Source organism: Rhinoraja longicauda, chromosome 12 (genome assembly GCF_053455715.1).
Source record: "Rhinoraja longicauda isolate Sanriku21f chromosome 12, sRhiLon1.1, whole genome shotgun sequence".
Taxonomy (NCBI): Eukaryota; Metazoa; Chordata; class Chondrichthyes; order Rajiformes; family Arhynchobatidae; genus Rhinoraja; species Rhinoraja longicauda.
In genome coordinates this window covers 6017410-6041966 of record NC_135964.1, presented here as the reverse complement: position 1 = coordinate 6041966, position 24557 = coordinate 6017410, and the positions used below count along the sequence as shown (strand labels likewise).

The 24557-nt window shown below is 48.2% G+C and overlaps 1 protein-coding gene across 1 annotated transcript in view; it reads right to left on the bottom strand.

The window, feature by feature from the left end:
- Positions 1 to 24557, bottom strand: part of drd3 (dopamine receptor D3) — a 71460-nt gene that overhangs the window by 21797 nt on the left and 25106 nt on the right. The window contains exons 2-3 of the mRNA XM_078408628.1: positions 21241 to 21534; positions 293 to 402 (exon numbers count right to left, since the gene is read on the bottom strand). Of these exons, the coding sequence (XP_078264754.1) occupies positions 293 to 402; positions 21241 to 21513 (383 nt within the window). The 5' untranslated portion in view covers positions 21514 to 21534. The remainder of the gene's footprint in view (positions 1 to 292; positions 403 to 21240; positions 21535 to 24557) is intronic.

Sequence of the window (24557 nt, the reverse complement as noted above, 5' to 3'; positions counted from 1 at the left end):
ATTAGTTTCAGTAAAGCAATACTTGGTGCTTTCAGGCATCTTCAGAACTTGCGAAAATTGTCAAGAATGGTACGTCAGAAATACATGGATTTTCTGCTGAATTCAAGACCTCAAAAATTGCCAGCTGCTTCCGTCCATGAGAAACCATTCCTTCCAGACTGGAAGACCATGGAGAGAGCCAGAGTCCCATTCCTGAATGATCAACTAGTAGCTGGCCCTATGCAGAGCCATACAGGTTAATGTCCAGCAAGAGGTCATGCAGTGGTTTAACATGTATGAAGAACAGACTTACCTGTCAATGCTGATCGCGCAGAGGTTTAAAATACTTGCGGTGCACATCATAACATCCAGTGTCACAAAGATGTTACAGCTTATTTGACTTAATCTCCACACCTTTACCACCTGTGGGGAAATGAGGTTCATATTACAATCTTTTGGTGAGATAATAAAGTTATGAAAGATGCATAAAATGAGAAATGGAAAGAAGCCCAGGTACCTTGCTTACTTTCATTTCTTCTCACAATTGCTGTGTTAAAAATTGGTAGAAACATCCTGCAAGGGGGTGGTTTCTACATTCTTGTCGGTATAAATGAACTTTAAACATCATTTTCCTCAGCTGGATGGACATCCAGTGCATATCTATTCTTTTTGTAAAACTATGGTGTTTGAAATTATGTAGCACCAGCCAAGGTACTGACCTAGCAAATACTGGATTATATAGAAAACATGACTTCAGAAATTGTGTCTTGATTAAGTTAAGTTAGAAGATTGAGGGGGGATCTGATAGAAACTTACAAAATTCTTAAGGGGTTGGACAGGCTAGATGCAGGAAGATTGTTCCCGATGTTGGGGAAGTCCAGAACAAGGGGTCACAGTTTAAGGATAAGGGGGAAGTGTGGCGGATCAGGCCACTCCTCGGGTCAGCCCCCTCGTTACGTGACGGACAGGTGAAAGGAGTTAAAAGCCAGACCAAGGGAAGGCGTGGATCATCCCTTGGAGAACTACGCTGTGGGCACCAGCTCACAGCCTAATAAAGAATCTATTAAACACTGCCTGGCGTCTTGCCTTTTCTCTGGCCTCCGCCAGGCCACTACATTGGTGACCTCGACGGACATCACACGTAGTGATGTCGAACAATGGACAACCCGGTCCTGCCGCCCTCGCGCAACCCGGCCCTGCCGACCTCGAGGCCGTCTCCCTCAAACTCCCGACCCTGTGGACCGAAGAGCCTGAGGTCTGGTTCCAGCAGGCAGAGGCACAGTTTGCTGTGCGAGGGGTAACCGTCGACTTGACGAAGTACTTTTACGTCGTCGGCGCCCTGGACCAGGCGACAGCAAGGCGAGTAAAGCCCTACCTTAATGACCCCCCCGCGGATGACAAATATAAGGGCCTGAAAGACCTCCTTATCAGGAGGTTCGGCCTCAGCGACGCCGAGAGGGCAACTCGCGTTATGAGCCAGGTGGGGCTCGGGGACCGACGGCCGTCGGCCCTTCTGGAGGACATGCTCGCCCTTATGGGCAACCACCCGCCCTGTTTCTTATTCAAGCAGGCCTACCTGCGGCAGCTCCCCGTCGACCTCCGTTCTCAGCTCGCAGAGGACCCCTTCACCGACACGCAGCGGCTGGGCGAGCGCGCTGACCAAATTTGGATGTCCCGTCGGGAGGACCTGGCAGCCCTAGCCGTCTTTTCCGCGGCGTCGGAAGGCCAACAGCAAGCTGGGGCCGCCGTCGACCCCGTTTCAGGACGACCCCCGCGGCGAAATCCGGCCGCCATCGGGAACCCCGGTGCCGGCACGTCCTTCTCGCACGGCCCGCCGACAATTCAGCCAGACGCCATCAGAGGTCGCTGGTGGTCGGCCCAAGCAGCACCACCTCCAATACCGCTGGAGACCACCGGAGGTCGCTGGTGGGCATCCCAGTCTGCACCACCACCGGACACCAGCAAAAGCTGGTGCTATTATCACCGTCGTTGGGGACCCAACGCAAAGCAATGTCGCCTACCCTGTGCCTTTCCGGGAAACGCGAGGGCCGGCCGTCAGTGATCCCTTCGGCGGCCGGCCAGATCCATCGTGTGTTCGCTCGGGATCGCCGCACCGGGGGTCGGTTCCTCGTCGACACTGGAGCGGAGGTGAGCGTCCTACCTCCTTCCACCGCCGATATCCATACGGGCAAACACGGCCCCCTCCTCACTGCGGCGAACGGTAGCCCCATCAACACTTACGGGGTCTGCCAGCTCGCCCTTAACTTCGGCGACAGCTGGTTCACGTGGCAGTTCATCATTGCCGATGTTTCCCAGCCGCTGCTGGGCGCCGACTTCCTGCGGGCGCATTCCATGCTCGTGGATGTCGGGCGGCAGCGCCTGGTGCACTCCAGCACGCTGAGGCCGGTCTCCCCCAACGTCGGACACCTGTCGTCCGTGGATGCGACGTACGCGCGCATCCTGGCGGACTTCCCGGACATTGTGGAAACCCACTTCTCCTCCTCCACTCCCAAGCACGGGGTGCAACATCACATCCCCACCACCGGGCCACCCGTGCACGCCCGAGCGCGGCGTCTCGCTCCAGACAAGCTCCGTCTAGCTCGAGAGGAGTTTCATCAGATGGAGTCAATGGGCATCGTGCGCCCTTCCGATAGCCCGTGGGCGTCACCACTCCACTTGGTCCCTAAGGCGGACGGGGGTTGGCGACCGTGCGGGGACTATCGGCGCTTAAATGACGCGACCGTTCCCGACAGGTACCCGGTTCCGCACATCCAGGACTTTAATGCCCACCTGGCCGGAGCATCCGTGTTCTCCAAGGTGGACCTTGTGCGCGGATATAATCAAATCCCGGTCCACCCCGATGACATCCCCAAGACTGCCATCATCACCCCGTTCGGCCTATTCGAGTTCCTACGGATGCCGTTCGGGTTGAAGAACGCCGCACAGGCCTTCCAACGGCTTATGGACTGTGTGTGCCGTGGCCTAGAATTCGTCTTTGTCTACTTGGACGACGTACTCGTGGCCAGCCGCTCGAAGCAGGAGCACTGCACCCACCTCCGCCAGCTGTGTAAACGCCTCAGCGAGTACGGTTTGCCCATCAACACTTCCAAGTGCCGTTTTGGGGTGACGGCCATCGATTTCCTCGGCCATCGGGTGACCCCACAAGGGGTGGTACCTCTTCCGGACAGGGTCGAAGCTGTCCGCCGTTTCCCCCGACCGACCACTGTCAAGGGCCTGCAGGAATTCGCTGGGATGGTCTCGTTCTATCACCGCTTCCTGCCGTCGGTAGCCCGAACTATGCGCCCACTCTTCCACATCATGGCTAGTCGCCGCAAGGAGGTCGAGTGGGACGACGAAGCAGGAGCGGCCTTTGAGCAGGCTAAGGAGGCCCTGGCCAGGGCCACGATGCTCGTCCATCCTAAGGAGGATGCCCCAACCGCCCTGACCGTGGACGCTTCGGAGGTGGCGGTCGGCGCGGTGCTAGAGCAGCACATCGACGGGTGTTGGCGGCCACTCGCCTTCTTTAGCAGGCACCTCAGCGGGGCCCAACGGCATTACAGCGCGTTCGACCGGGAGCTCCTCGCCCTCTACCTCGCGGTACGCCACTTTCGGTACTTCCTAGAAGGGAGACCCTTTACCGCGTTCACAGACCACAAGCCACTCACATTTGCGTTCGCCAAGGTTTCGGATCCGTGGTCTGCGCGGCAACAGAGACAATTGGCTTATGTGTCGGAATATACCACCTCAATTCGGTTCGTGGAGGGAAAAAACAACAGGGTGGCCGACGCCCTGTCTAGACCCGCGATCCACGCCGTCCTACAAATGGCCGGGGGGATCGACTATTCCGCCCTAGCAGCCGCACAGCTGGGGGACGAGGAGATGGCTGCCTATCGTACAGCCGTGTCTGGCCTGCAGCTGGAGGACATTGTCTGTGGCCCCAGGGATACAACACTGTTGTGCGACACCTCCACTGGCCTGCCGCGGCCCATCGTCCCTGTCGTCTGGCGTCGCAGGGTATTCGAGGTGCTCCACGAGCTGTCTCACCCCTCCATTCGGGCGACGGTGGCCCTTGTATCCTCCCGTTTCATGTGGCACGGGCTGCGTAAGCAGGTCGCACACTGGGCACGTACCTGCATCCCGTGCCAAACTTCAAAAATCCAGCGACACGTGCGTGCGCCTCTGCAAGAGTTTCGTGTCCCTCGGCAGCGCTTCGACCACATTCATGTAGACATCGTGGGGCCGCTGCCGCCGTCCCGGGGCATGACCCACCTCTTCACTGTGGTAGATCGCTTCACGCGGTGGCCGGAGGCCATTCCGCTGGCAGACACCTCGACGGCCACCTGCGCGCGGGCCTTGGCGGCGCACTGGATCGCCCGGTTCGGGGTGCCACTGGACATTACATCCGATCGGGGGCCACAGTTCACTTCGGAACTGTGGTCGGCCATGGCACGGCTCTTGGGTGTCAGCCTACACCACACTACGGCGTACCATCCACAGTCGAACGGGTTGGTGGAACGCTTTCACCGCCAGCTGAAAGCTGCCCTGAAGGCTCGGCTCACGGGCCCAGACTGGGTGGACGCCCTGCCGTGGGTTTTGCTGGGGATCCGCACCGCACCCAAGGAGGACTTGGCCTCCTCCTCCGCCGAGTTGGTGTACGGGGCCCCCTTGACGGTTCCCGGGGAGTTCATCCCACCAGCGCACGGTCGAGTGGAGCAGCCTTCTGACGCCCTGCAACGTCTTCGGCAGACGGTGGGCAGGCTGGCACCTGTGCCCACATCACGTCATGGGACATTCCAGCCACACGTCCCTGCCGCTCTGGAGGACTGCCAGTTTGTGTTCCTGCGCAGGGACGCACACCGATCACTTCTCCAGCGGCCGTACGAGGGCCCCTTCCGGGTCCTACAACACGGCTCAGCCACATTCGTTCTGGACATGGGGGGTCGCAGAGAGACTGTTTCGATCGCACGGCTGAAGCCGGCACACGTGGACATTGATCGGCCGGTGCCGGTTGCACAGCCCCGCCCGCGCGGTCGCCCCCCGTCCAAGCTACCCCCTCCAGTGTCTGCTACGACCCCTCCACCTGTCGGTCAGTCGCCGGTCCCTGCGCCGGTCATGGTGCGCACCCGGGCTGGTCGCCTCGTGCGCCCTCCTGTCCGTTTTGTACCTCCGGTTCTTGGGGGGGGTCCTGTGGCGGATCAGACCACTCCTCGGGTCAGCCCCTCGTTACGTGACGGACAGGTGAAAGGAGTTAAAAGCCAGACCAAGGGAAGGCGTGGATCATCCCTTGGAGAACTACGCTGTGGGCACCAGCTCACAGCCTAATAAAGAATCTATTAAACACTGCCTGGCGTCTTGCCTTTTCTCTGGCCTCCGCCAGGCCACTACAGAAGTCTTTTAGGACCGAGATGAGAACGTTTTTTTTCACACAGAGAGTGGTGAATCTGTGGAATTCTCTGCCACAGAAGATAGTTGAGGCCAGTTCATTGGCTATATTTAAGAGGGAGTTAGATGTGGCCCTTGTGGCTAAAGGGATCAGGGGGTATGGAGAGAAGGTAGGTACGGGATACTGAGTTGGATGATTAGCCATGATCATATTGAATGGCGGTGCAGGCTCGAAGGGCCGAATGGCCTACTTCTGCACCTATTTTCTATGTTTCTATGTTTCTAAGTCATATTTAGCAGATTTGGAACCTTGTATCTTAAATGAAAACAATTTAGATCCCAAAAAATGATTATTGAGTAGCAGCAATCAGCAGCACAAGCAGCAATCAGCAGCAGTAGCAGCAATCAGCAGAAGCAGCAGTCAGCAGTAGCAGCAATCAGCAGAAGCAGCAGTCAGCAGCAGTCAGCAGCAGCAATCAGCAATCAGCAGCCAGCAGCAGCACCAGCACCAAGCTGTGTTGCTTGGGAAGTATTGTGTGGAGTTAGTAAGGAGTAAGACCTGTGTGATCTCCCGGACAAGTTTCGATCGCCTAGCTTGGGGTCGGAGAGGAATTTCCCGGATTTTTTTTCCCAAATTGGCCTGGGTTTTTAATCTGGTTTTTCGCCTCTCCCAGGAGATCACTCAGTTCTTTTGGGTGGGCGGTTGGAGCGGTTGGAGCAGCGGCCGGGCGATAGGTTTCGAAACCGAGCACGAGGCTTTGTTTGGGGAGTATGAGTGCCAGGGCAGTTTATTCTTCTGGGTGTCGGATGTGGGGAATCTGGGAGTCTGATAGTCTTCCAGACATCCACATCTGTGCCAGGTGCGACAAGATGGGACTCCTAAGGGACCGTATTAGGAACCTGGAGCGGCAGATTGATGACCTCCGTCTGGTCAGGGAGAGTGAAGAGGTTATAGAGAGGAGTTATAGAGAGGTGGTCACTCCAAGACCACGGGAGGTAGACAAGTGGGTCCCGGTTAGGGGGGGCAAGGAGCAGAGGCAGGGACTAGAGAGTACCCCAGTGGATATACCCCTTGGCAATAAATACTCCTGTTTAGGTGTTGTTGGGGAGTACAGCCTACCTGGGAGTAGCTACGGCGCCCGGGCCTCTGGCACGGAGTCTGGCCCTGTTGTTCAGAAGGGTAGGGAAAGGAAGAAGAGAGCGATAGTGACAGGGGACTCTATAGTGAGGGGGTCAGATAGGCGATTCTGTGGACGCAGTCGGGAGACCCAGATGGTGGTTTGCCTCCCTGGATGATGGTGTGGCAAATTGGAGTAGTAAATATGCAGATGATACTAAGATAGGTGGTGTAGTTAATAATGAAGTAGAGTTTCAAAGTCTACAGAGAGACTTGGGCCTTTTGGAAGGGTGGGCTGAAAGATGGCAGATGGAGTTTAATGCTGATAAATGTGAGGTGCTGCATTTTGGTAGGACAAATCAAAATAGGACGTACAGGGTAAATGGTAGGGAATTGAGGAATGCAGTGGAACAGAGGGATCTGGGAATAACTGTGCATTGTTCCCTGAAGGTGGAATCTCATGTGGATAGGGTGGTGAAGAAGGCGTTTGGTATGCTTGCCTTTATAAATCAGAGCATCGAGTATAGAAGTTGGAATGTAATGTTAAAATTGTACAGGGCATTGGTGAGGCCGAATCTGGAGTATGGTGTGCAGTTCTGATCGCCAAATTATAGGAAGGATGTCGACAAAATGGAGAGGGTACAGAGGAGATTTACTAGAATGTTGCCTGGGTTTCAGCACTTAAGCTACAGAGAGAGGTTGAACAGGTTGGGTCTTTATTCGTTGGAGCGTAGAAGGTTGAGGGGGGACTTGATAGAGGTTTTTAAAATTTTAAGAGGGACGGACAGAGTTGACGTGGTTAGGCTTTTCCACTTGAGAGTGGGGAATATTCCAACAAGGGGACATAACTTCAGAATTGAGGGACAAAAGTTTAGGGGTAACATGAGGGGTAACTTCTTTACTCAGAGGGTGGTGGCTGTATGGAATGGGCTTCCGGTGGAAGTGGTGGAGGCAGGCTCGATTTTATTATTTAAGAGTAAATTGGATAGGTATATGGATGAGAGGGGATTGGAGGGTTATGGTCTGAGAGCAGGTAGATGAGACTAGGTCAGAGAGAGTGGTCGGCGTGGACTGGTAGGGCCGAACGGGCCTGTTTCCGTGCTGTAGTTGTTATATGGTTATATGAATTCTTAAATTATACCAGATCTCAGAAAACCACCAGCTGTCGGAAAACACACTGTAGGAACAAACCAGTTCATTTATGTAAAATTGTGTTGTGTAATGAGAATACCGAGCTCCACTTAAATTCATCATAACGATTATCTTTCAGGACTAGCCTGACACAGAGTCAGTGTTTGGTGATTTCTACCTGTATCATTGTTAGTTGTATATTATTTTCTTTACTCTCACCTTGAATGGAATATTTTTTGTATTGAATTGTTTATCCAATTCCCACTTCCTTTCAATACAATACAATACGATATATCTTTAGTGTCATTGCACAGGGGTACAACGAGATTGTTAATGCGCCTTCCATACGATGCAATAATTAATTAGCTAATCACCAGAAATTTAGACAACCCAGAGAAACAAAATTAGAAACAGTTAAAACAGAATAAAGTGCAAGTAGATCTGTGCCGGTTCACTGTGCGATGTGACCATCCGACTCAGCAGGGCTGGTTCATAGCAGCTATGGCCCTGGGAATGAAGCTGTTCCTGAGTCTGGAGGTGCGGGTGTAGAAGGCCTTGTAACGTCTGCCCGATGGTTAAAGTTCGAACAGACTATTGCAGGGGTGTGAGGAGTCTTGATGAATGCTGGTGGCTTTCCTGAGGCATCATGTATTGTAGATGCCCTCCAAAGCCTGTAGATGCCCTTCAGCCTGATGAAGTGTCTCGACCCGAAACGTCACCCATTCCTTCTCTCCTGAGATGCTGCCTGACCTGCTGAGTTACTCCAGCATTTTGTGAATAAATGCCCTCTAAGGCTGGTAGCTGTGTCCCGATAATCTTCTGAGCTCTGTAGACTACCCGCTGAAGAGCTCTCCTCTCTGCGTCCGTGCAGCTGAGGTACCACACAGGGATGCCATGCGTTAGGATGCTCTCTATGATGCAGCGGTAGAAGGTCGTCAGCAGCTGTTGGGGCAGACCAGTCTTTTTCAGTGTTCTCTGGTAGAACAGTCCACGTTCTACCTTGGTTAACTTGTCATAATTCATTCTAAGATAGGCCGCGGGATATTTCTCTGCTGGGCGGGGGCTTCAATGTCGGGAGCCACGACCGCCCCGACGTGCAGCAACAGCGGCAGCAGCAGCGTGTTCGCCCGCCCCGGATCGGACTTATCATCGGCGGAGCTGGCCGTCTTCGGAGGCTGCAGGAGCGGCTGCGACTCGCCTTAGGCTCGGCCCGCTGCGGACCGTCCGGCGCGGCCTGCAACCACAACAACCTGACCGCGGGAGAGGACAGCAGGAAAAGGGAAAAGACATTGTGGCCTTCCATCACAGTGAGGAGAGGACTGGAGGAGACTCACTGTGATGGATGTTTTCTTGATGGATGTTTCTTTTGTGTGTTTTGGGGGTTGTGTAATTTTAATGCCTATTTTGATGCTTTTGTTGTTGGACTGTGGGTGACTGAATTTCGTCCAATTTGGATGACAATAAAGCTATCTTGAATCTCTTGAATCTTGAATCTTGAGATGAAAAGACAAAAGACTGTGAGATAAGGAGATGAAATAGGAAAGATTATAGGTGGAGGTGGATGGGAGATTGGGAAAAGGGGAAAATGTATATGCACCAGGGAGGGGCTCGGGGAAGGGAGGAGAAACTGGGGTGGGGGGATTTGTTTGTAGGTTAGTTACATACAATTGGAGAATTCAATGGATATCCCATTGGGTGAAAAGCTACCCAAGTGGGACATGAGGAGCTATACTCTCCACTAACACTCTCGTCTGCCTGGCGGAACTTGTCGTCACCCTCAACAACTTCTCTTTTGACTCATCTCACTTTCTTCAAGTTAAAGATGTTGCCGTGGGCACTCACATGGGCCTCAGCTAGGCCTGCATTTTTGTTGGTTACCATGAACAGATTCCTTGTTCCCAATGTACACTGGCACCATCCCACAATGCTTTCCCTGCTACATTAATGGCTGCCTCCTGCACCCCTGCAAAACTCCTTGATTTCATTAACTTTCATTAACTTCACCACTAACTTCCATCCAGCCCTGAAATTCACTTGGACCTCCTCGAACACCTGTCTCCCCTTTCTTGATCTCTCTATCTCCATCAAAGAGGACAGACTATTGACTGACATCTAATACAAACCCACCAACTCCCACAGTTATTTAGATAACACCTCCTCCCACCCTGCTTCTTGCAAAGGTGCCACCCCCTAATCTCAATTTCCCTTCTCCAATGCATCTGTTCCCAAGATGAATTCTCTATCCCTCCCCCCTAGAACAGGTAGAGTCCCTTGGTCCTCACCTTTCATCCCATTAGCTTCTGCACCCAACACACCATTCTCCAACATTTCTGCCGCTTTCAGCATGATCCCACCCTCAGTTACACGTTCCCATTCCCACTCCTTTTCGCTTTCAGCAGGGTCCATTCTCTCTGCAACTCCTTGATTCATTCACTCCCATCCCACCCAAACCAACCCCTCCTCAGCAAATGTAGTACTTCAAGAGTCCAGAATGTTTTTTTCAAAAAATATATTCCGAAATGGAACAAAGAAATTCTTACCTGCAGCAGCACAACAGATATGTAAACATGGCACTCAGTAGTTTTAGAGCTTTAGACATACAGCGCGGAAACAGGCCCTTTCGGCCATCGAGTCCGTGCCGACCAGCGACCCCTGTACTGGGACAATTTACAATTTTTACCGAAGCTAATCAACCTACAAAATCTGTACGTCTTTGGAGAGTGGGAGGAAATCAGAGCACTCTGGGGAAACCCACATGGTTATGGGGTGTGGTGTTGGTTGTGATTGTGTGTGAAATTGTTTATTTTTATTGCTCTATTGCTGGACTGTGGGTGACCTTTCATTTCACTGCACATCTTGTATGTGTATGTGACAAATAAACTTGACTTGACTTGGAGAACGTATAAACTCTGTACAGACAACACCCGTAGTCAGGATCAAACTCGGCAGCAGCTCTACCACTGCAACACTATGATAAAGATCACAAAGAAGTTCAATATATAAAAACAATCTGGTGCAAAGACAAAAACAGTGCCCTCAAGTCCTTAGTGTAATTAAGGCAGCTTGTTGTTCGGAGTTGAGTTGGAATTCGTGGTATTCAATCACCTGATGGTAGGTAGGAAGGAGAATTGAACCTGGACGTGACAGTTTTCAGTGCCCTATACCATCTTCCCGATGGCAGGAATGAGATGAGAGTATGGCCAGGATAGACAATAGACAATAGACAATAGGTGCAGGAGTAGGCCATTCAGCCCTTCGAGCCAGCACCGCCATTCAATGCGATCATGGCTGATCACTATCAATCAGTACCCCGTTCCTGCCTTCTCCCCATACCCCCTCACTCCGCTATCCTTAAGAGCTCTATCCAGCTCTCTCTTGAAAGCATCCAACGAACTGGCCTCCACTGCCTTCTGAGGCAGAGAATTCCACACCTTCACCACCCTCTGACTGAAAAAGTTCTTCCTCATCTCCGTTCTAAATGGCCTACCCCTTATTCTCAAACTGTGGCCCCTTGTTCTGGACTCCCCCAACATTGGGAACATGTTATCTGCCTCTAATGTGTCCAATCCCCTAATTATCTTATATGTTTCAATAAGATCCCCCCTCATCCTTCTAAATTCCAGTGTATACAAGCCCAATCGCTCCAGCCTTTCAACATACGATGGTGTGGGTCCCTGATGATGCTGACTGCCGTGCCTCCTATGGATCCCATTGATGGTGGGGAGGTAAGTATCTGTGATGGACTGGTGATGTTCACTACTTTTTGAAATCTACTTCAATCTTGGGAGTTCAATTTGCCGAACCAGGACGTGATACAGCCAATCAATATGGGCTCTACCATACCCCTGTAGAGGTTCAAGAGAGTATTAATTGACACACCAAATCTCCTCAATCTTCTGGCATAGTAGAGGCATTGATGGGCTTTCTTTATGATTGCATCAATGTGCTGGGTCAAGCATAGATCTTCCGAAAAATGCATATCCAGGAATTTAAAGTTTTTGACTCTCTCCACTACCGTCCCATAGATGAAGACCAGTTTGTGGATCCAAGGCCTTCCTCTTCTCAAGTGAACAATCAGCACCTTGGTTTTACTGACGTTGAGAGGAATGTTGTTGTTCTGGCACTATTCATTCAGACGATCAATCTCCCTCCTAAACTCTGACTCGACATTATCTGTAATTCGTCCAACAATGGTGGTGTTGTTGGTGAATTTAACGATGGAGGTGAAACGGTGTCCGAATCTGTTATGGACTTGGAGTGAGTAGAACAGGGGACTGAGCACATAATCAGCACATAATTAAGGTGATGGTTATCGAGGAGAAAGTGTTGCTGCCAATTTGAACTGATTGTGTTCTGTTGATGAGGAAGTCGATGATCCAGTTGCAAAGGGATGCACAGAGACCCAGTTCCCTGAGCTTAGTAACAAATTTGGAAGGGATGATGGTGTTGAATGCTGAGCTGTAGCCTCCGATCAACAGCCAGATGTCTGTGTTTTTTGTGACCAAGTGGTCCAGTGCAGAGTGGGGAGCCAGAGAGAGCACATCCTCCATTGATCTACTCTGGTGGTAGGTAAATTGCAGTGGGTCCAGGATCCAGGTTCTTGTTGTTTGTTCCTATATCTCCTCTCTCACATCCATCAAGGGGATGGGGCCACAGTTTAAGAATAGGGGGTAGGCCATTTAGAACAGAGATGAGGAAAAACGTTTTCACTCAGAGAGTTGTAAATCTGTGGAATTCTCTGCCTCAGAAGGCAGTGGAGGCCAATTCTCTGAATGCATTCAAGAGAGAGCTAGATAGAGCTCAAGGATAGCGGAGTCAGGGGGTATGGGGAGAAGGCAGGAACGGGGTACTGATTGAGAATGATCAGTCATGATCACATTGAATGGAGGTGCTGGCTCAAAGGGCCGAATGGCCTACTCCTGCACCTATTGTCTATAAGGCACCTCAGCAGCCTTTCCAGGTGAGACCGAGGTTGACATGTATATCCTCTAACCACATCTACTGCAGTCGGTGTTCCTGATGTGGTCTCCTTTACATCGGCGAGAACTAGGTGACGTTTTGTTGAACCTGTGTTGGTTCACAAAGGCCAGCTGGATCTCCCAGGTGCTAACCATTTTAATTCCCTTTCCCATTTCCATTCTTACCTTTCTGTCCTGGGCATGCTTTATTGAGGCTAAACACAAACTGGAGGAACAGCATTTCATATCCCCCTTTCTTCCTTGTGCTTACCCATTTCTCCCTCTCTCCTTCCACCCCCCATCCTCTAACACTCATATTCCTTCCTGTGGCTTTGCATCTCACTCCTCTTCTCTGCATCTTCCTGATTAGCAATGAGGCAGCATGATTTCCAAGCAAAAAACAGACTTCTGAAGGAACTCAGCAGATCCGGCAGCATCGGTGAAGGGCAATGGACAGAGGATGTGTCGGGTAGGGACCTTCTCTGGAGGTCTACTGAGTTCCTCCAACAGTTTGTTTTTTGGTCAAGGTTTCAGCAAATACAGCCTCAAGTGTCAACATCAATTTTAAGTCTGTTGAAAAGCTAATGAGGGAGAATTTGGGGAGCGTCTAAAGGAAGATAGAAATCAGTTGGCACGTAGGCTTGGTTATTCATTATATTTAAAAATAAATGAGAGACAGACATGAAGGAAAATATTCAATAGTGTAAATAAAGAGCAATCAAACAGAATTAAAATATCAATAAAGTCAAAAGCTTCCACTGTGTTTCATCCTGTCTATTTAATCTGACTGAGTTGATTAGTAAATGCTTTGCTCCATTTTGTTTTAAAAGCATGTCTGCCGGAAGAACTGAGGATGAAAATGGTTGCCACACCTTTTGATATTATTTGACGCTAAGATCTTTTCAGTCTGTGACAGTTGCTGGAATCTAACAGCTCCACTAATGATTGGACGGTGTTTGTTTTGACAAATCTGCTTTACTTTTGCTTCCAGAGGTTACAAAGAGGAGCTCCTTGTTCATCTGTGGCTTTCCCTGATTTAACATCTAGATACTAAAACTCTCGTTTGTTTATTTGTTTGTTCCTGAACTACAGTCAAAACGGTACACGATAGCGTGACAATTTTGGCCCACCTTACTCACCATCGTCCCTTTGGTGCGAATGGAAGAAGTTTCATTGAAATCAGTTATATTTTAAAAGTTATTCACATTTTAAAGTTTAAATCTATCTCCTAGGGAGGGAGGGGGTTGAAGGGAGGGAAGGGAGGATCAGAGGAGTTGAGGGGGATGGAGTGGGGGGGTGGGGGAAGGGGGGAGGGGAGGGGGAGGGAAGGGGGAGGGGAGGGGGGAGGGAGGGCTGAGGGGATGGGGAGGGAGGGCGGAGGGGATGGGGAGGGAGGGGGAGGGAGGAGGGGAGGAGAGGGTGCTGCATCAATGCAGGAGAGGTTTAGGCCCAACGGGTCCACTTGGTCGAGTCAGTTCTCAGGAGATTGATCAAAAACACCTTAAAGTTGTTCCACTCATGATTGAAAACATCAGATCACGAAAGCCGAATGTCTCCCTAAACTTTCCCTTCAGGGCACTATCAGATCTGGCCATCAGGAGTGGCTACATGGTGGCTCTATGTGCCTGTGACCCACAGGCCCACTTAAAAGCTGCTGTATCGTGTTTGCTAAAAGATCAAAAGAGGAATAGCAAACTGTTTGTTCCTAGTTCCTACCATCTATATTCACATATTCCAATGGATTTGTTTCAGCAAACACTGAAACCGATACATTAGCGTTGTTTCCAATTTATTTTTGGTCTAAGGTAATTGGCTGAAGACCAAAAGAGGAATTGAGAATAATCCCTTTCATGCAGCATGATGATCAATTGGAAGGAATTGTCCAAACAGAAGATGAAAGCTGATTTAACAGTTCTTTATAAAAGCAAACTGTACATAAATGTGAAAGGGAAGAATGCTCAGGGATATAGGGAAAGAGCATGGTGGTGCAAGGGCGTATCTATTGAGGGCGTGCAGCGTAGGTTTACTAGGTTAATTCCCGGAATGGCGGGACTGTCGTATGTTGAAAGACTGGAGCGACTAGGCTTGTATACATTTGAATTTAGAAGGATGAGAGGGGATCATCGAAACATATAAGATTATTAAGGGGTTGGACATGTTAGAGGCAGGAAACATGTTCCCAATGTTGGGGGAGTCCAGAACCAGGGGCCACAGTTTAAGAATAAGGGGTAGGCCATTTAGAACGGAGATAAAGAAAAACCTTTTCAGTCAGAGAGTTGTAAATCTGTGGAATTCACTGCCTCAGAAGGCAGTGGATGCCAATTCTCTGAATGCATTCAAGAGAGAACTAGATAGAGCTCTTAAAGATAGCGGAATCAGGGGGTATGGGGAGAAGGCAGGAACGGGGTACTGATTGAGAATGATCAGCCATGATCACATTGAATGGCGGTGCTGGCTCGAAGGGCCGAATAGCCTACTCCTGCACCTATCGTCTGTTGTTTATTGTCTAATAGTGCCTATGGCAAGCAGTGAAATTGTGCCCCTGTCCAAACATCTGACATGGACCAGGTAGGGCCCATCCTGTGCGTGTTTGGGGGTTTAGTTTAGAGATACAGCGCAGATACAGGCCCTTTCGGCCCACGCCGACCATCGATCCCCGCACATTAACACTATCCTATACCCACTTGGGACATTTTTTACATTTACCAAGCCAATTAACCTACATACCTGTACGTCTTTGGAGTGTGGGAGGAAACCGAAGATCTCGGAGAAAACCCACGCAGGTCACGGGGAGAACGTACAAACTCCGTACAGACAGCAACCGCAGTCTGGATCGAACCCGGGTCTCCGACGCTGCATTCGCTGTAGGGCAGTAACTCTACCGCTGCGCCACCGTGCCGCACACAGGTCCTACAGGTGCTACTGGTCCACCGCTGATTTTCCAGCAACCGATGGTCCAGCCCCCCCCCCCCTTAATCCGGACAGAGAGCACACTTGAAATCTCCCCCTGGAAATCTGGGTCCTCCTCCCCCCACCCCCCAGAAAATGTTGTGCCCAGGCTGGGTGAGGCGGGACTTCCGTGCCAATTGGCGAGTCGAATTTGCTCCCTGCGGCTGGGGCTCTGGAACTCCAGCCCGGCTGGAGCCAGCAGATCTGTCCCCTTAGCCAACTTCTGAGGCCGGCTTTGCAGGCCAGTATCTCGGCCCCATAAGACCGTGACCTCGGTTGTTCTGACAAAACGGATAATTTGGGAAGGCTCTGGAACCAAGGGTGCTGGAAAATCGGTGTTGGACCTGCATTCCAACACCAGGCTAGATCAGAGGCCATCTGCTGTCTGTCTGTATGGAGCCTTTGAGGTCTATATGTGTATAACTGTGGAGTGGAACAGAACCTCCAGTTACAAAGCACCATTTAATATTTTACTATGACTTGCGTAAAGGGTTAATGGTATCGCAGATCAGTTGGACTAACGCACTCATTATCGGCAGCGTAGCGGTGGAGCTACTGCCTTACAATCCTGACTACCGGCGCTGTCCGTACGGAGTTTGTACGTTCTCCCCGTAACCTGCATGGGTTTTCTCTGGGTGCTCCGGTTTCCTCCCACACTCCAAAGGCGTACAGGTTTGTAGGTTAATTGGCTTGGTATAAAATGTGAAATTGTCCCTTGTGTCACTGGCGCCCATGGCACGCGCCATACCCTAGATACGCCACTGCAGTGGTGAGAATCGTCACATAGTCCATTCAAAGAGCAGGTACCGTTGTAATGTGCCAATGGTCATATCTGCATGTCCCCCCACTGAATATTTACTGTGGCCCAAACGGGCACAGCAGTACCACATGGCAGAGATCCTCACGTGAGAGGATGGAGGTTAACATCACCACCACAGAAGGTCTTATCACAGATCCTTCAGTCTATCTTCGTGCCTTCAATCTACCACGCTGCCAGTCGTGAACAGATTCCAGATAGGGCAAAGACTTCCACTAATGGGGTCTTTACAACAACCCAGACTGTAACTACAGCAATACATAAAGCAAGTTTCACACTGTCAATAGCAGCCCACACACAGACTTACGTTCAGCATAAGTCTGAACGTAAGTTATGAAGCACAAGGACCATGACTGACCATTGAGGAAGGTTTCACCTAGTTTATTAATTGAGAGCATGCTGAGTGAAAATCATTTATTTATGCTTTAGGTTGCTGTAGTCTCCCACCGCTTTGTATTGGATGCTCCCAACACCTAAATATATTATTTGCTGAAATAGAATTGTGGCCTGAAAGGATTTTTATTCAGTAAATAATATATTTAGGTGTCCTCCAGAGATGCTCTTTGACCTGCTGAGTTACTCCAGCACTTTGTATTCTACCTTAAACCCTTGTTTATAAAGCATTCATATTGCATTTTTTATAACAGTATCATCGGCCAATTTGTTTTCAATCCATTAATGTTCTGAATTAACAAAGCTGATAAAGAAACTGCAAATTAATGTGTTATAAATTCAGCTTGAAATTTTCACACAACATACATCAGTGCCTGTCCAGCTTAGGCGATTCTTTAGGCGACTGCTGGCGACTGTCATAGTCGTAGCAGGTCGCCGAAAAAACGGCGACTGGACCCCCCTACGACAATGTCTATGACAAGCTACAACAACCTACCACCTAGTCGACCTCAAGCTACGGCAAGCTACCGACAACCGGCGACCCAATCGTCGCGAATTAGGACGTCCACCTACGACTGCACCTACGACAACCAACAACCACACAGGCGACAACCTATAAAAACTGAAGTCAACCTACGTCTATCCGCGACAAGCTACGACAAGCTATGACCCTGTCGGCAACAACTGAAGTCAATTCACGTCATTTTTGCCTTCGGTTTTGACCCCGGTACCTGTCGCCGGTTGACGTTGGTAGTCGCCAATGGAATTCACCGAAGTCAGTACCGGTGACAACCTACGTCACCTGGCGACAACCTGGCGACAACCTACAACAGCGCCTATGTCAGGAGACGTCAAGCTACGATCATTGGCGTCAAACCAACAGTCGCCGAAAATGTTTAAACATTTGAAAATCTAGTGGCGACCAGAAAAACGCTACGACTCTTTGGAGACGACTCACGACCGTACAGGCGACTCCCCAGCGACCGTGTGGCGACAGCCTAGTCGCCTGTAGTCGCCTAAAAAATCACCTAAGTGGGACAGGGGCTTAAACCTGAACTGAAGATTCTACAGCTATTGTTTAGTTTAGTTTAGTTGAGTGTCACGTTTACCAAGGTACAGTGAAAGCCTCTAGGAGAGAGGGAATGGGTGACGTTTCTTCAGACTGAAGAAAGGTCTCGACCCAAAACGTCACCCATTCCCTCTCTCCTAGATGCTGCCTGACCTGCTGAGTTACTCCAACATTTTGTGATACCTTCGATTTGTATCAGCATCCGAGGGTCACCAAAGAGGTAGATAGTAGTTCAGCACTGCTCTCTGGTTGTGGAAAGATGATTCAGTTCCCTGATAACAACTAGGAAGAGACTGTCCCTGAATCTGGTGGTGTGCATTGTCACACTTCATTGTACTGTGAAAATTGCAAATCTTTGTCTTTCCTTAAGATTTATTATCTGATGATGATTCCTGATCATTAAGTTCATGAATCGAATGAAATAAAGTGAGAGAGGTTCTTGTTTTTAATCTTGATACCACTGTTATGAGTGCATTATCACATTTAACACAAATATTAATAGCCTGGACATTTCATTTTCAATTCACAGTATGGGGGAGATCTCATTTAAAGCACCGAAGCTTCTTCGACCAAGATTTTCCTTCCTTAGTTTGTACACCACTCCTATTAACAAGATGGACGGTGAATCATAGAGATTCTTGTGATTAGGATGACGGATCTCCATGAAATTGTGGCATTTCATTGTTCAAACAAATATGATGAAAACTACCCGAAAAAAGAAAGAAAAAAACTTTTCATGGTACCTCAGTACATGTGACAATAATAATAAACAAAACTAAATTAAACTAAACTAATTGCAAGCAAGGTGTTGGATCCAATCCTCATGAGAGTTGATTTACTTACTGATTCTACTTTTGTCAATGGCCTATCAATGCCTAATTCCGTAAATGTGGGCAAAATGAAATCATTCCAATTTTTTAACGGAAAATAAACATGTATAAGAAACGTGATGATCTCAAGACAGCTTAAAGTGCTTTGCAGCCCCATCTGAAAGCTAGTCAACGTTGTGATGCAAGAAAACGTTGCCAGGTTGTGGATAGCAAGCCCTTACAGGCTCTAATGTGGTAATGGACAAATGCTGTTACATGATGTTGAATGACAGAGCAGATTAGCAGTTCAGAAAGTTTTCCATTGCACTTCTTCTAAATAGTGTATGGAATGTTTTACAACAGAACGAATCTCCATGTAATATCTCCTTCAAATGGCAGCAGCTGAGCAGTGCCTTATTTCATCACTGCCATTGCTAGTGGCATAACATGTGGAGCTGCTGCCTCACAGCTCCAGTTACCAGGGTTGAATCCTGACAGGAGTTCTCTGTGTGGGATTGGCACATTCTCCCTCTGACCGCATTCTTTTCCTGCTTCTGTTTCCCTCCACATCCCCAAAAATGCGTGGGTCGCTAAGGTTTATTGGCTGCTGTAAATTGCCTCTAGTGTGTAAGTATGTGATGGGAATGTGGGAACAATAAACGTAGGGTTGGTGTGGGATGAGTGTGAATGGGTGCCTGACAATTAGTGTGACAAAGGACAGGTTTGCATCTTGTACAACTTTATGTCTCACCGGAGTATCAGACAAGATGGTGTCCCCTTACCTCTGGATTGTGTTATGAACTCACAGTTTTCTGACTTAAGATATGTCAAAGGGAGAGAAACCACCAATGAATCAAAGATTTACCCTGTAAATATCTCAATCCCACTTGACAGCATGTCCTTGGTTGGATTGATATATTACAGTTAGACAGATTTAGGACAGGAAACAGTAGCACCTTAATATCATTGAGAAGCTAAATCTCCAGAATTTGAACTTTTATTTTCCAATTTATACTGTGCAAAAATTGTAAATGTTTATTATAAAATGTCAACTAAGTTTGAAAGGGTATCCAAAAATGATCAAATTTGAATGATTAAAAAATGAATGAAAATAGACTAAGCAGCAAAAGGGGTTTGTTATAACAACCTCTACAGATATGAACCAAATGCAAACAAATGGGACCAGCCCGGACTGCCAACTTTGTCGGAACGGACAAGGTGGGATGAACAAGGCCTGTTTCCACACTGTACAGCTTGAAGAATCTCTGACTTTAAATCATTGTAAATGATTAGAAATGGTAAATTATTAATCACTCTGATAGAAGACCATAACCAAAACACAGACCTAGTATTTGGGCAGCAAAGTGGCACAAGTGACAGTGTTGCTGCCTTACAATGCAAGAGACCCGGGTTCGATCCTGACTACCGGTGCTGCCTGTATGGAGTTTGTATGTTCTCCTTGTGACTGTGTGGGTTTTCCTCAGGTCCTTCTGCAGTTGTTAGGAGCAAAGAGGTCCCTCTGCAGTTGTACAGGGCCCTAGTGAGACCGCACCTGGAGTACTGTGTGCAGTTTTGGTCTCCAAATTTGAGGAAGGATATTCTTGCTATTGAGGGCGTGCAGCGTAGGTTTACTAGGTTAATTCTTGGAATGGTGGGACTGCATATGTTGAAAGACTGGAGCGGCTAGGCTTGTATACACTGGAATTTAGAAGGATGAGAGGGGATCTTATCGAAACATATAAGATTATTAACGGGTTGGACACGTCAGAGGCAGGAAACATGTTCCCAATGTTGGGGGAGTCCAGAACCAGGGGTCACAGTTTAAGAATAAGGGGTAGGCCATTTAGAACGGAGATGAGGAAAAACTTTTTCAGTCAGAGAGTTGTAAATCTGTGGAATTCACTGCCTAAGAAGGCAGTGGAGGCTAATTCTCTGAATGCATTCAAGAGTTAGCTAGATAGAGCTCTTAAGGATAGCGGAGTCAGGGGGTATGGGGAGAAGGCAGGAACGGGGTATTGATTGAGAATGATCAGCCATGATCACATTGAATGGTGGTGCTGGCTCGAAGGACCGACTGGCCTCCTCCTGCACCTATTGTCTATTGTCTATTGCTTCGGTTTCCTCCAACACTCATTGAGAAGCTAAATCTCCAGAATTGGGATCTTTTTTTTCTAAGTTACACTGTGCAAAATTTGTAAATGTTTATTATAAAATGTCAACTAAGTCCCACACTCAAAAGTCGTAAGGGTTTGTAGGTTAATTGGCTTTGGTAAAATTGGAAATTGTCCCTAGTGTTTAGGATAGTGCTAGTGCACAGGGTCGGCGCGGACTCGGTGGGCCGAAGGGCCTGTTTCCGCGCTGCATCTCTAAACTAAACTAAATTATTACATTGTGTGTTTAGAACGCAGCTAAAAATCGGGCACAGATTGCCAATGTAGCCGACTGAAAACATGAACTAGTATTGAGAGCAGAGTAAATTCTGTTCCAGAGTTGGAGATTAAGCCGTAGTGAATCTGAGGATATACGTCAATCTCATTACAACCAATCTCTCTGTGCCTATCAATTGAAATGCCAAAATGTTAAGGATTCATAAAGACTGCATTGCGTTAATGTAAGTTTTGAAAAAATGAGCTTACCTCCAGGTACACAACCCATGGCATCACCAAAGTAGCAACCAGCATGTCTGCTACTGCTAAGCTGACAACAAGGTAGTTCGTAGTTGTTTGTAAAGATTTTTCTTTCAGCACTGCAATGCACACCAACGCATTCCCAAAAACAATGGCAAAGATCAGCAGTGTGAGGAACAGGGCAAAGTAGTTGCGTGAATGGTCGCGATCAGTTGAATTAAGCCACCCAAGCAGAGGGTCCGTCGTGTTGACAAATCTAAATACCATCGCAAAGGAGGCCATCAGGAATCAAAGTCCAGAGAACTGACAAAAAAACAGAAAGATCATACAATACAATACAATACAATACATCTTTATTGTCATTGTACAGGGGTACAACGAGATTGGGAATGCGCCTCCCATACGATGCAATAAATTAATTAGCTAGTCAGTTTTAATCTAAACAACCCAATGAAACAAATTAGAAGAGTTTTAAACAGAATGAAGTGCAAGTAGGTCTGTGCCGGTTCGCTGTACGCTGTGACCATCTGGCTCAGCAGGACCGGTTCATAGCAGCTATGGCCCTGGGGATGAAGCTGTTCCTGAGTCTGGAGGTGCGGGCGTAGAAGGCCTTGTATCGTCTGCTCGATGGTAGAAGTTCGAACAGACTGTTGCAGGGGTGTGAAGATTCTTTGTGGATGCTGGTGGCTTTTCTGAGGCATTGTGTGTTGTAGATGCCCTCCAAGGCTGGTAGCTGTATTATAATTTGGTTTCAACATATCCTTTGAACTACACTTTGAGGAATTTGTTATACTTCAATGACTAATCTGTAAATGTCTTTGTTTGCGTTGGCCATGGTTACATTGCTGGGATTTATGCTTGCTTTTCTCAGGAGTGATCGGATCAGATACCTGTGAAATCTTCTTCTAACTGCTTAGTGAAGGGAGGGATTATTTCAAATACTTCACAGGGCCAAGCAGCAGTCATTAAATGTCTAATTAATACCGAAAGGGAATTGGACTCTATGGCAATGACAGAAGTTTACAAAGAGAAGGACTATGCCATATTTTGCTGAATTTATATAAAGGGATTCAGACATTAAAAATGTCTCCATTCAACTGTTAACTTCAAGTGGTTGGGAGTAGTAAGGTGAGAAATTCTAATTGATCAGGCCAAAATATGCCAGGGGCGGTGCCAGATGACTGAAATCCCACAATCTAAATACTAAAACTCGCGTTTGTTTGTTTGTTTGTGCCTGAACTACAGCCAAATCGGTACATGATAGCGCAACAATTTTAGCCCCACCTTACTCACCGTCATCTCTTTGGTGCTAATGGAAGAGGTTTCATTGAAATCGGTGTTATATTTTTTGTTATTCTCATTTTAAAGTTTAAATCTATCTGCTAGGGAGGGAGGGAGGGAGGGAGGGGAGGAGGATAAGTGGAGTTGAGGGAGGGGGAGGGAGGGGGAGGGGGAGGGAGGGGAGGGGGAGGGGAGGGGAGGGGGGGGAGGGAGGAGGGAGGGAGGGAGGGAGGGAAAGGGAGAGGGGAGGGGGATGAGGGTGGAGGGAGGGGGAGGAGAGGGTGCTGCACCAATGAAGGAGAGGTTTAGGCCCAACGGGTCCACTTGGTCTAGTTGTTTCCTAAAAGGAGAAAACAATTATAGCAAGCCTAAGCTAGTCAGTTTCTTGTGGCGGTGAGGACTTTGAGAGAAACGACTCTGGAGAAAATAAATCGTCAGTTGGGGAAGTATGGACTAATGAGGCATGACCAGCAAGGAGTTAATGAGCACAACTCATGTTCTACTAACCTGGCAACGCTTTTTTGAAAAGCTAATGGATGCAACATAATGTAGAGAATACAAATATTGAGTTTGTAGCTATAACATGAAAATATCATTCACAAAGTTAATGCCCAATGGATTAAAAAGCTGGCAGCAAAATACATGCACACCTGGCTGGTGATGGTAGGGAGACAATAAAGGAGAAAGTTGTTGTCTAGATTGGAGGTAGGTAAGCCGTGGTGTGTTTAGGGTCCAGTTGAAAGACCACTGGTCATTGTGATATATGTTAGTGACTTGGACAAGGGGTGTAAGTTACAGATGATGCCAAACTGGGGAAAGTTAGGAAATGGAGAGGAAGATAATAGCAAACTTCTAAAAGGCACACATGGTTGGTGAGATGCCAGGAACACTTCAGTACTAAGTGTTATAATTTAAAAAGGGGTGAAAGAAGAGAGCCCTGAGGTTATTTATGCAAAAATCTTTTAAGATTTAGCATGGGTTAAAAGTAAGCAGTTGATAAGGCATTTGGAATTCAAGGCTTTATAAACAAAACAAAAAAGAATTTGAAGGCTAGAAGTCATAAAAAGCACTGATTCGGCTCAGCTGGAGTATACTGTCCAATAATGGACTTTGGGAACTCATCAAAATAATAAACAAAGTAAAAATATACAGAAGTATCAGCCTCAAAGCAACATCCGACAATGAGGCTATGAGCGGCACGGTGGCGCAGTGGTAGAGTTGCTGCCTTAAAGCGAATGCAGCGCCGGAGACTCAGGTTAGATCCGGACAACGGGCGCCGTCTGTACGGAGTTTGTACGTTCTCTCCTGCGTGTTTTTTCTCCGAGATCTTCGGTTTCCTCCCACACTCCACAGGTGTGCAGGTTAATTGGCTGGGCAAAAATGTAAAAATTGTCCCTAGTGGGTGTAGGATGGTGTTAGTGTGCGGGGATCGCTGGGCGGCGCGGACCCGGTGGGCCGAAGGGCCTGTTTCTGCGCTGTATCTCTAAATCTAAAAAAAATTAAAAATCTAGACCATGAGGAATCTGAAACAGTATAAATGATGGTAAACTTTTAAACTGAACAGCCTCCTTTGCTTGATCTTGCATACTATTAGAAATGGAATGTATTATTTAATGCACAGACATATTCAAAAATTTCTTCTCACTTTGGTGATCATTTAAATGAAGTGAAAAATCATTTCCGTATTTTTGGTTAAAAATAAATCCGACCTCACGTAATTGAGTGAATTTGATCCCTGCACTTTTGAGGAGCACAATCTAAGCGATGGAGCACCAGCTCAATATAGTCCGTACTGGAAAATGATCTTCATAGTGTGGTCAGAAACAGGAAGCTAGTTCTTTAGTGGTGGTAAGAGGATAATCCATTGTTTGTTGAAGGACACTGAGGAAGACAAGATGCATTGATTCAGCCATTTCACTGCACATCTGACAGCATTAAAGGTGCTTGTAAGGATTAATGGAATACTCTGAGTTTCAAATGGTGCCCAGTCAATTGTTGGAGATTATGTTCCCTATTCCTTGAATATTGAATCAGAAAGTAATCTT